This window comes from Rhagoletis pomonella, unplaced genomic scaffold, assembly GCF_013731165.1.
Source record: "Rhagoletis pomonella isolate Grant_MI unplaced genomic scaffold, Rhpom_1.0 Rhpom_scaffold_00013, whole genome shotgun sequence".
Classification (NCBI taxonomy): Eukaryota; Metazoa; Arthropoda; class Insecta; order Diptera; family Tephritidae; genus Rhagoletis; species Rhagoletis pomonella.
This window is the reverse complement of record NW_023458567.1, coordinates 18,616,738-18,630,151: the sequence shown is the minus strand read 5'-3', so window position 1 is coordinate 18,630,151 and position 13,414 is coordinate 18,616,738. Positions and strand designations below refer to the sequence as shown.

The following is a 13,414-nucleotide window of genomic DNA, read 5'->3' as shown; positions in this document are numbered from 1 at the left end:
AGTGATGAGGAAGATGATGTGGAAGCTAATAGATTAGTAGAGTTGGCTAAAGCAAGGAGGGAATTGCGAGATTCGTCGGATCCCTTGGAGTTGGAAGATGAAGTGTATGTACATATGTGAATTTTATGAATAGAAGTTGCGTTCCCGATGCTTCAAGGTTTTTAGATTTTACAGGATTTGCAGGAAAAGCTGTTTTCCTCATTAATAAATTTTATGGAAGTTTAAGAAATACGGTACCGTTTAGTTATTTGTACAATGATGTTGAGTATTTGTGTCCAAACGCGTGACCCGAGTTTTAAAACTTTAACATACAAGTGTAGTGAAAGAATTAAACTTTAATTTAACATAAAGATTTCAAGTTTCCGAGCACTAGTTAATTAATAAATTATGCAGTATTTTGTAAACTTTGATGTTGGTTCTGCGCAAAAACACTGTGGATGGCGTAGCCGGAATTATATGCACAAGAAATATTGTATATCTTTCACAAAAGAAGCGGAGCTTCCTCCACTGCTCTTTACGGAAATTCCTTTGCCTATGTCCTCACTCTCCTGCATCAGCTCGACCAACCGCGCAAGTTGCCTTTTGTTGCTTACAATTTTTGATCTGTAATTCAGACACATATGTACATACATATGTATATTTCACAATTTTTTTACAACTTCCAATTCAATTGACTTACTTTTTATCCATTATAGTACCACTTTCTTATGTAAATTTTATAAACGCAAACTCCAACGACTAAAAAACAGCAATAGAAGGATGAGCGATTAAAAAGTATTCACAGTCGCTAATTGAGCGACTAAGCGACACTCACAATACCATCGATAATCGATAATCGCTTAATAGTCGTTTTTTTTCTACTGCCAGTCGACACTCGCAATAGGGGTGACTGCTATTAACTTGTTTATTTCTATAAAAGGAAAAATTTCCAAAATATTTTTGTAAAACTTCCATTCCGTTAAATGCAACGGTTTTATTTTTAATTTTGGTATTACTAGCACTTAATAAGTATAACTTGTATGTTTTTCTTGATTACCTTGGCATTTTGGTGGCCTTTTCAAACAATTGATTTGCACTAATGTTTTCCACCTTCGAAACGCCATGTTTTATATCATGATTTTTATACAGAAAATCTAAAAACATATGTATATTTAACTATGTATGTGTGGTCTTTTAAACGTTGGTACTTTTTCGGCTTATTTAGTACACTTTTTTTTGCCATTTGGTACAAAATTAAAAAACTCATTTATCATCCCTGACGTACATGCAATTTTTGCACTCTTTCTGCTCACTCTCTCAACGATTTCATAAAAAATGCAATGTTACTAACATGTTACTATCTTGACGATGCCAACGATGCAGCGATCCTGCGACGCTAAATATACAGTTAAGTAGCGTGTACTCGCCGCATCGGCATCGCCGATTATTAACATGTTACCTTTTTATCTAATCGTGCAGCTCTCTGCATAATTAAAGTTGAAATGCGGTTGGCGCAACAATTTTTTATTCCATATAACGTAAAGTTTAAATATGAATTTTATACTCAAATTCTTCGAGCTTTTCACTATTTTTAACTATCAAGGAGGGTCTGTTTTGGGGAAACTTTCCTATAAGGGCGGTCGCTAAAGGGACGGTGGGCGAAAAGGGAGTTGGTATGGAATGAACCGCCATTGACAAAAAGGCAGCCCATGACTACCTAGACCTCCTATGGGCCCCTAGGGACCCCTTAGAAAAATTGCCAAAAATCACAAATTTTCAGTAACATGCAAATTACTGCACGAACGCAAATTTGCAGAAATTTGCAAGTTTCACTCCCAGCTGGTGTGCACGGTTGCATTTCAAACATAATACATTTTTATGGCATTTTTAAAATTCTTTCAGATGGGCAAAAAACAGGGAATACATGTACATTTCTTGTTGTTCCGACTTTCTTTAACATACATACATTTCAATTTCTTTATCGTACTATTTATCGGGTTTCTTAAATCGACTCTAGTTGCAATTGGTTCCGATTGCCACTACAATTTTTTCTCAGCCGAGTACAGTTGAAATCATTGGAATTAGCTAAATTAATTATAAAAAATTTTTAAAATTAGCGAACTTATTTATTCAAATTCGACAAAAATGCAACCATGTGCCGCAATCATATGCTTTTCGTGATTGCCAATTTTTCGCTGACTAAAATTTTTCCAGCAAGAATTGGCAACTTCTCTCCAGGAGAACTGTCACTTTGCGCTCTCAGTTTTTGAGTGATGGCTAATTTATTGGTCTGCACGAACGCGATTTGGCAAAAATAATAATGTTGTTGTTGTTGTTGTAGCGGCTACAACAACCCCGCCCAGGACGGTTGGTATCTCAGTCGTTGTCGTCAAGTTCAGCTAACGGCAACCCTAGGAAGCGTGCAGCTTCTGTGGGGTTTGTCCACAGGGACAAGGCCGTTAGGGTTGTCGGGTTTTCCGGGCATGCGAAGAGATGTTTCGAGTCATGTGGGGTCTCTCCGCATGCCGGACACTCATTCGGCACATCCCCATTCAACCTACTCAAGTAGGAGTTCAACCTGCTGCAGTAGCCGGAGCGAAGTTTTGCGAGTGTTGTGCGTGTCTCCCGAGGCAGATGAAGCTCCGTCTCGTCTATGTCCGGGGGTGGTATGCCTAGAACGGCAATCACAGGTCTAGAGTCTACATAACTCGAGACTGAGTCCCTGTGAATGCCGTTCAGGGCCTGTCTGTAAGCTGTCGGGTCCAGAGGTTGCTTAATGAACCTCTGGACTTCGTCCGTCAGTTCATATAGATGCCTCCTGACGTGCCTAGGCGAGGGCTCCTCTGCAAGCAGCTGTCTGCTTGGGTGGCCACTTCTGTGGCTCCCGATCAGGAACTGCTTGCAGAGCATTATATTATGCTCCTTCACAGGGAGCATTTGCGCCTCGCCGTGCAGGTGGTGTTCAGGCGACATCAAGAGGCATCCTGTCGCTGTCCTGAGTGCGATGTTCTGTACAGTCTGTAGCTTCGTCCACTGCGTCCTACTAGTCCCTGGCGACCACACTGGCGCTGCGTAGTTCAAGACCGGCCGGCCTATTGCCTTGTATGTTGCCAGCAACGTTTCTTTGTCTTTGCCCCAAGTACTGCCAGCTAGCGACTTGAGGACCTTGTTGCGGCTCTGTACTTTATTGACAATAGCGGTTGAGTGCGCAGAGAAGGAGAGCAGGCTGTCGAATGTTACTCCGAGTATTTTGGGGTTATTCACCGTCAAGTGCAAAAATAATAATCTTCACGATTGGTCACAGTGAGGGGCGAGGGGCTTAGGTTTTTATCACGTAGTCAATATCCTCTAAGGAATCAGAAAAGATTTCTACATTTAAATCTTGGAAAATTAACCTTAAATATTTTCAATATTACTACAAAAACTTTTATACTAATAGTCTTGCCCAATTCGCGAATTTTTGCAATTTTGTAACCCAATTCAAAATCCACTTCTCTTTTTTTTAACGTGACCTAGCGCGTATGTTTACAAATATCTTTAAATCGCTCCTACCACAGTTGTATTTTTTTTACTGAATAAAAGGACATTAAATTGTATGGAAATCAATAAAAACCTTTTTAAAATTTCAACTTTTTCAATTTGTAACGCCGGGGAAACTTTCCATTACCCACGGTGCCACGCCCACTTCCCTTTCGCGCACCGCCCCTTTAACGAGAGTCTTTATTGGAAAGCCAACCCTTTGTTTTTACTTGCATTTACCTTAAATAAATAAGATCTTGTCACTTACCATCGGAATCTTTTGGAAGTAGCAATGACGGATCTTCATTCATACTATCATCATCAAAATCCACAGCTACATTCTCTTCTCCTTTAATATCCTCTATGTTTAACTCAGGTTCACACAATATATTATTTTTTCCATCAAGTGTTGCATTTATTTGTCTATAGGCATTGTCTTCCGATGCTTCTCGTTTCATCCTCATACAATCAAAAGCGATTTGCAGTGTTTGTTGCTTCTCTTTAATGTTCAACCAAAATTTGTGGAATTCGTTTAGATAACGCCAGCAAACCAAGCAAATTTTATTTGAGATTTCATCGTTGAATGTAATCTAGATTTTTGTGCAGATTGATGATAATTTGCAATTAATAAACGGTTGGTAAATAGAATTTAATCGAGTTACCTGAATTTGGAAGTATTTCTCTATAATTTCTTTGGCACCCCCTTCAACTAATTCACCATTGTCTTTGAAGATTTCCAAAAACTCTACCGGTTTATTTAAGCACAATCGGCAAGCCATTTTATCAGTGTATTTAATTATGAATAATTTCTTTTTAGATAAAGCACAGTATAGTTGAAGTATTTCACAAAGTCCTGCAGCGAATATTTTGCCGAAAAATCCTGTAGTGTAGGTATTCACAATGACGGTTTTGTTTATATGGTTAATGGCCTAAAACACACGAGAACAATTGTGCATGCATTAAACTCTGTTTGGTTTAAGGACAGTGATCGGACTCATAATTCTGTGTGACAGCATCTAGAAAAAAATGTGGTAGATTTCAAAAACATGTGTTAATCTCAGGGTTTGGATCACACTTTGTACAAAATTATAAAAATACTGCAAGGTTTCACATAAATTGCCAACTTTTTAATTTGACTCTAAAAAAAATTTATTTTAGTATAATAAAGTGCAACATTTAAGTTGTTAAAAATTGCTTTGAGTTTTAGCAATTTTTTTCCTTGACAGTGGAAAGCAGTTCCTTCCATATTAAGAATTATTTCAAACATATTTAAGAGATTTCTTGCGGAGTACTGCCAACTTTTCTTTTTATCACAGAAGCAGCTAAAGGTGTTCTTACACGGTATGTATTTGCATCTGTAAATGTGACTTTTTCAATACATATAAAATTGTGTATGTCTGTCAAATTCACAGTCTTTATTTAACTATTTAAAAATACTTTCTTTGAAAACGAAATAAACTAAACTCAGATGATTCTATCTGTGTGTCAGATGAAAATAGAAACATTTCTATTTCGTATGTACGTGCATCTGCTTTGTACATAAACAAATCTAATTTGCCTTTACACGATATGTTGACATTTCCATATGTAAAAAGTGGCATGTACACATGCAAATACATATCGTGTAAGAACACCTTAATTGGGATTTGCGGGTTTTGACAATTCTCAAGTAAAAGTAAACAAGGCATCTGAAACCTTAGATGCACTTAAATTTGCTAATATTTTCACAAAAATCACTGTTTATAGCATTTCGGCTATTAATTCTTTTTATAAATCATATATTATGCAATCTAACACAATAAAACCACGTTTCCCTTCGAAAAAATGATCGCTGAGAAAATTTACTATTTTACAGTTTATTTTATCCTCCCATTGGGCTTTGTTTACTTTTACTTGAGAAATTTCATCGTCGCCGGGAATGTGGAATCTTGTATTATATCAATCTTGTTACCGTATAGTGTTTAGTGTTGGACAATTTTTGCTCATAAAATTAAGAAAACTATGTCGAGCAAAAATAAAACTACTCAAAAACGTGAATATGTGGTAGATTTCAAACTTTGAGTGGTAGATGCAGTAGATGCCCAAAAAGTGGCAGATCTACCACAATGTGGCAAATCCGATCACTGTTTAGGGATGAAACGATAAAAGTAAATACTAGTACGTACTCGATACTTCTCGTACGAACCAATACCCGATTTACACACGGTGGAGAGAATACAGAGCTGGCGCCGATGACGATACCGCTACTCGGCTCTCAGTGATTTTGACAGAATCAGCTGTTTTGGTGACGTCATAGTAGAGCAGACAGCAGTAGTGATGTGCTGAGTCAATACTTTTAAGTACCCAATACTCTCGATACTCGGTACCGAAACATTTAGGTTTCGAATAAAAGCGCACATAGGCCAAAAATATGGAAAAAACGCCTAACAAAACCCGAATGTAAGAGCCAATAGACCTTTTTTACTGATTCAAATGAAAGATGTTTATATGTCGGTTCGATGCCATAATACAGAGAAACCCTTACTTGTTTGAAGCATTTTTGTTCCAGCTGAATCGGACGATATTATTTTTGTAAGCCTGGGATAGATTCTGTAACCAGTTAATGACAATTTTCGAATCGGTATCGGTTTTGTCGATATTTGTAAGTCAAATATTTGTAAGTCAACAAGTGCGATATCGATCCGAAACTTGTCGCTAACTGGCTACAGAATCTCTTCCCAGAAAGGCTTCTTCATCCGTCAAAGTATTTTTCTTGAACCTTAGTTCGACTAAGGTTAAAACTGATAAAATAATATTTTTCTGTGGCGATAAGTTCAAGTGTTTTAGCCGATATATAAATTAGTAATCAAAGTTTTTTCTAAGCCTGAAATGCATATAATGGCGAGGGTTTAATGTAAATAATCGGTATCGGATACCGAAAAGGAAGTATAGGGTACCGAAATCTTTTTTAAGTATTGGGTACCGAGTATTGGGGACAATTCAGCACATCACTAGTCGCCCTCATTCTCGCCGCTCTCAGTTGTCAACTCTACGATGACGTCACACTAAAATTACTCTCACGAATTCTGCTGCAATCGGCACAATCTTGTATTCTATCATTCTTGCGCGTATGAGAGCATGAACGAAAGACACAAGATCACGCGGTAAGGAAAAAACGAAAAAAGTTATTTTCTAGCTGCCGAAATCTCGACGCCATCTTTGTTGTAAGAAGTAAACAACGAAGAGAACAGAGAAAACCGCGAAATTGTTGAACGCATGAAAAATCATTTTTATTATGCAAATTCTTCTATAAATCATGCCGTTGTGTTAAATTATTCTTTATCTTATGTGTACACACGTTGTCACAAGTGAAAATGAAGAAAATTGCAGTAAAAAGCCACCACCAAATTGTAAACAACGAAGAAATGTAAATAAACGGCTAATGTCAAAGTCGCTCAACTTTTTTCATAAATGCGATTATAACGGGCTAGTCTCCAGCCCGCGTGATCTTGTCTTTTTGGTTCATGGTATGAGAGGTAGCATAAACTATTTTCCAGAGAGTAAACACACTCATATTTCAAAATTGTTCTCTTTTTTATAAAGCAATCGCATTTCTGGCAAGTATATTTCAGGACGAGTGATTAAGACTTGGGCCAAGAGCTTGTGTGAGCACATCCAATTTTTGGCAAAAAATGTCATTTACGCGATTTTGCAGAACGACGATACGCGGTTTTGTACTTTAAACGACGATATGTACTTATATCTGACCAGGGACTGTCCCTCCTGCATCGCTCCTCAAAAACTCTTTGGGGAATTTGTATGCTGTTACAACAATAACTTGTCCCACTGGTCACAACTTTAAATATTTTTTAATATTATAACAGCCTAATTTTTATTGAAAACGATAGAGTATAGTTCATATTTTATAACACAAAACATCTTTCGAAAAAATTAAGTCATTAATCAAATTCATCCTTGAGTGCACAAAGATAAAGTATAGTTATATTTAGTGTCCCACCATTCATTCAAATGATAGTCACATAGAACTAAAAAAAACGTTTGGTATTTTTGCTAAACAATGTAATGCATTAGGGTCATTCCATGTAAAAGAAAAAAAACGAAATTAATTTTAAAATATCCTAATAATCTATATTTTATGAGTGCACAAAGGTAAAATAGAGTTATTTTCCATGTTCCACTAGTTACATTCATTCAAATGATAGTTACATAGAACTAAGAAATTGTTTGATATTTTGTTTAAAGGGATTTTATACATTAGTTATTTATCCATGTTAAAAAATATCTTTCGTTGTTACTAGGAGTACCTTATTTCTTATTTTTTTAGGAATCTTCAAAGAAAATTATATGAAGTGGTTGACACGAACTCGTAAAGAAATTTCTGTACGAAAAATAAAGAAAAGTCTGCAAGAGATTTTTCATATAGCCGCATCAATTTCATTGCTTTACCGATTTTCTTCGGCAAAAAATCGGATGAGATCTTTACGAATTCTTTAAAATTTCTATACAAATCAAAATACTCTCAAAAAACGGTTTGCAGGGTAGTTATAAGTCACACTTCATCCCATTCGGGGGTAAAATGTCCTTCCAGTCGCAATGGAATGGCCCAATAACAGATTTTAATTACTTGGGTGCTGCCCGTTTGAAAGTAAGGACCATATCAGAAATTGAAACAATGCAAACAGCGTAATGAAGCCTTTAAAAGCTTCACTGAAAGTAATGAGTTCATTTATTAAATTTTTCTAATACTCACTTCCTCACGTGCAAGTGCAAAACAGGAAGTAATCAGGCAGATGCTGCAATTCACTTCCGAGTGAATTTCAACCCAATTCAATTTGAATTCAAAGTGGCTTTAGTTTAAATTCACTCGGGAGTGAATTGCAGAACTTGCCTGAATAAATTAATATGTTTTAAAATTATAGCAAAATTAGTAACCAGTTGTTAAATATTACTGAAAATTTATATTAATTAGTTACTAACAAAATAACTTGGCTTGTCAGTGTACTTTAATAAATTAAAAATTCAGATAACTAAGTAGTATGCAGAATCGAGAACTAAGTGAATTATAAATATTTTCACTTTGTGTGTTGTTTATTAGTAGGGCTAGGAATCTCATGCACTAAAAAATCGAAAATGTCCACATATAATATGCAATAAAAGTTTTAAAATATGCGCTATAAGCAAGTAAATTGTGCGATTAAAAATATTTTCCGCATTATTTTGTTGCTGGAACAAAAATAGTTAACACATGTATTTTAACAATAAAATAACCAAAGCAATTCATTTAATAATGCAATACATATGTATGTATAAAATTATGGCCTTATTCATAAAAAATAAAGTAGCTTTAAAGAGATTTATAAATTGACGTTTTCATACATTTTTGAATTTATAACCTTTTATAAAGCTACTTTATGTTTTATGATTAAGGCCATTAGTTTATAATCAAGCAGACAGTTGCAATCTTGTGCATCGTACAGTTTCCTAAGTAAAAACACTATCAGCTGATTGCCAAAAAATGTCTACAGCTGAGATCACCTGTTTCTTGGCATTTGCTCTTATCTTTTACAATTTCTTTCATTTCTATTATAATTTCTTCCATTTCTATTACAATTTATTCAAAATACACTAACACATTGAACCGAAAACACCAATACACTAACCAAAAACACACCTACAGCCTGCCAGGAAAAACGGTAAGAAGAAGAGTTACTTTACTTATGAAACTGTATGATGATCTTGTGTAAACAAAAATATTGACAGTTTAATACAGTGGTTAGATGCATATTTGGTAAAATTATAGACAATTTTTTGTCAAGAGGTTTCGCACTAAATTTAATTGGTTGTAAATAAACAAAAATAAATAAAAATATGCAAAAGTCATATGCATTTATTGTAAAATATATTAAAATATGCGCAAAGAATATGCATAAACAGGTACTTTTTGCAAAATATGCACTAACGATTGAATGCCATTTTAAAGGAAATTTCATGATTCGTAAAGACCATTTCCATTTGATGATGCCCAATAAAAACATGCATTTGGATGAGATTCCGAGCTCTATTTGTAAGGAATAATTTAATTAATAATATTTGGTTTTATTGTGCGTACAGTGACTTTTTTATATCTTCACAGTCTTTGCTATTTTATATCCCATTAAATTTTAGTATAGTAAAGTGCAAGTATGACGTTGCTGAAAGTCCGTTCATTCTTTAAATTTTCTTAATTGACTTGTTTTGAGAAAATATAATATAATTACTTATATTTAAGTATATTATGTTTACATAAGCATAGGTAAAAACTCAGATCCTGAAACAACCGGCAAAAAAGAACTGGCAATATTGATTCGATGATACTACTGTGTTGGTTTTGCTTTAGCTGCTGCTTTCTGGATGCAAATTTTGTGAAAGTATCGTTTTTTTACTACGGATAATGCTGTTCGAAGTTCTTGCACAGGGTCAGCGGCATCGATCGCATCTACATGTGTAATAATAAAAAAATATATTAAAAAAAAGTTATGCTTATGGATAGTTTTGTAAACTCTATATTTTTATACATACAGTGAATCAAAAATTTAGGCAATGTGATTTTTTGATAATAGTAGTATACGTATTCTTATGCCTATTATTAACCGACTTCCAAAAAGGAGGAGGTTATCAGTTCGTCAGAATATTTTTTTTAACCGACTTCCAAAAAAGGAGGAGGTTATCAGTTCGTCGGAATATATATATTTTTTTTATGTATGTTACCGCATAACTTTGGACCACGTCAACCGATTTCGATAATTCTTTTTGCATCGGAAAGGTAGTGTCTCAGAGGTGGTTCCATACTAATCTGGTTAAAATGCGATTAGTGGATCATGAGATATATATATATATATATTTTTTTTTTTTTATATGAGTTGAAGTCGGTTTGTTTTTGCTAAAAATTACTTGTTTAGTTTATTTTTTATGAAAAATATGGTTCACACTATAACAAAATCTATTTCAATCCAAATTTGTAGAAAATAAGTTGTATAACTCATTTAATTTTAGAATAATAAAGATAAATTTTGAATTAACTTGAAATTACCGTTAGTTTTTAGTAATTTTTATTTGGCTGATGATCTTGCACATTTTTTTCCAAAACCTTTCGTAAACATACATATGGGGCATTCCAACGTGAGTCACTATTGAAGAGACATAGTTCGTGAGTAAAACGGACTCTACTGGTTTGATATCAATAATTATTCAGCCTTATCGCCAACTTCATTTGAATAAATCGTTCCCATAGTTTAACAGGCAAAACCAAAACAAATTGGGTGAAATTGTTTTTGTTTTGCTTTATAATTTTTGGGAATATTTGTTCACATGAAATTCATAATAAGGCCGATTATATTTTCAATAAAAAGACCTTATTTAAAAAATCGGAAGCAACTTCTCACCATAATTGTATTTTTGTACTGTGTTCAGATTAGTGGTCAGCAAAGAGTTCCCCGCCACTCAGCATATAAATCAGGGAAACGCCACCACTATGATGTACTCATATGCACAACGTCATTTTAGTTATGTGTATAAGTTGTCATAGATATGAATACGACGCCCTCATCACACTCATACCATCCACAACAACACAACAAGTTTGATCTACAATATTCATTCCATGAGTGGAATCATATGAATCATTCCCTTGTTTTATTCTTGTAGGTTTCGAGGTTTACTGACGACTGTCGACCACTCATATAATTCGCCGACCACCGTTTGAGTCCTTGTAGGAGCGAATAACCCTCAATGTCTTCTAGTAGCGTTGAATGACAGACGATGTCAAACGCCTTTGACAAGTCCAACGCTCCTAGGACTGTTCTCCTACAGGGACGGTTGCGGTTTAGGTCCCGAGTTATTTGGGTGTTTATGGCTTTCAGTGCTGTGCACTTTACGTAAACCATGCTGATGCTTCCCTGGGGTCAGGTGGTGGGTGGAGTACGGGAGTAGCATGGCCTCGTGGCTTCGAGACCGTGGAAAGGAGCGTTATCGGGCGTTAAGAGTCTCCTTTGTCGGCGGGTTTCCCCGGTTTCAGCAGTGGGACACATCGGGAATGATGAGAGTGGCCATTGGCAGATTGAGGACCTCCGTGAGATATGCTACTCCTGCGGGCACCTAATGTTTCAGCATCAGCATGCAAATGCCGTCGGATCCAATGGCTTTGGAGGCTTTCGCCTTCCCGATGGCCACCCTCACTTCGTCGCTGGTGAAAGTAAATGCTGTTGTTTTTGGGCAGTTTGTGTAGCCTCCAGGTCACTCGACGTTTGGTCTTATCTTCCGAAAGATGCAGTGCGAACTGCCGGTTAAAATAGCTCGCACATTCTGTCGGCGCGCCTCGTCGAGCTGGACAGGCATCTCACGGTTGACCAGAGTTTACTCACACCAGAGGCGAAGTTACAGTGCTTCAAGTGCTCTTCCCCCTTTTTCCTCTTATGTTGATTTACCAGTTGCCGAAACTCCAAATCCTTCAGGCGAGGATCCCCGGGATCGACCTGGCGTAGGTGGTTCCGCTCATTTGATAGAACAGCTGCAGTGACTACTCTGCGGAAATGGCGTTCGCCAGCGTGTATGTATGTGGGTATGGGAAGCCATTCCAATCAGTTTTGTTAAAGTTGATCGGTTGACGTTCGGTGGTGAGCGGGAGCAAAGTCGGTGGGCTTATTGATACGAGATGATTACGGGCAGGTGGCCTGCTATTTATGCTATTATCACACCAGCGTTAGCAGGTCTGGCCAGCTGCTGCGGCTGCCCGTCGACGTTCATGGTGCAGAATGTCGAATCGTCTACCTGCTCAGCCAATAGGTTTCCTCTACGATCGTTTGCCAGGCTTGAGTGCTAAAGATCGTGGTGCGCGTTGAAGTCACCTACTACCATTCGGTTTTCACCTCTAAGCAGCAGATGACAGGGGGATATAAATATTAAATATTTGCTGTTGCTTAGGAGAGCTTCTTAGATCCGTGCAGGTTCTTTGGGTGCTAGTTCGCACCTGCTGCGCGGGCGGGTAGCCGTGGAGACGGACGGTGCCGTTTGGCTTGAGCAACAGGGGCCACAAAGCTTGTGGTCCACTCCCTGGGAGACCTAAGGCCACAACAGGTTCTTAGGTGACGCCATCCGTTGCACGAGTTGCACCTAACCGAAGTAGAGTTCGGGTGGAGTCGTATCTGGCAAACGCAGCAGACGTATGTTTCTGGTCCGGGGCTGAAATTAATGCCCGCCCTGAGAAGGAGGATGCGGAGCAATCCGGCTGCAAGGTATTGCTCCATGGACGTAAAATGATAGATTAGGTTCGCCGATCTAAACGGGGTTCGGTCGCAGAAACAACAACCCTTGGTCGGGTAAAACCCGAGTCATTCCGGTACGTAGGTCGGCTGTCGTGGGAATGTTAACTATGGTGTCGTATTCGCTGGAATGACCCATATGTGTTATTCGTCTTGTTATAAAGTGATTCAAAAATCAAAGGCCACATTTTGATTTATTTGGATCTCGTTATAGTACTAAAAAATAAACGAAAAATTGGCATAAGACCACACTGCCTATTATTTTTATTCACAGTATGAATCGCATTTTAATAATATAGAGATGTATTTCAAACTTCACGTTTTTGGAGATTTTATCATACAATTAATAAGCCTGATAAGAATATGTTCGGCCCAACAGATGACTGTACTGCCAAGGTATGTGCTTTCCAACTGTTTTTTGGTATACCAACTGTATGAATTGATCAAACTTTGATTGCGTTTTCCCATGAAATTGAAATTTTGAAACAATTCTGTATATATTTTTAAACGTGCGATATCGTTACCTTAGTAGAGAAAGGCCCTTTTTAATTTTTTTTTATCTCTTTACAGAGTAGTAACGGGTGATTTTTTAAGAGCTTGATACCTTTTTTTTTAAAAAA

General features: G+C 36.8%; 1 protein-coding gene across 3 annotated transcripts in view; it reads right to left on the bottom strand.

Annotated features, from left to right (window-relative positions):
• The window catches only part of LOC118748916, a 78,114-nt gene that overhangs the window by 45,496 nt on the left and 19,204 nt on the right, over positions 1-13,414 (bottom strand). For 2 of the 3 annotated variants that reach the window (XM_036483657.1, XM_036483655.1), the window contains exons 2-3: positions 4,161-4,514; positions 3,767-4,088 (exon numbers count right to left, since the gene is read on the bottom strand). In XM_036483657.1, coding sequence (XP_036339550.1) covers positions 3,767-4,088; positions 4,161-4,277 — 439 coding nt within the window. In that variant the 5' untranslated portion in view covers positions 4,278-4,514. Of the gene's footprint in view, positions 1-3,766; positions 4,089-4,160; positions 4,515-9,054; positions 9,974-13,414 lie in introns of those variants that run through there. The other variant, XM_036483656.1, reaches the window with a different exon arrangement.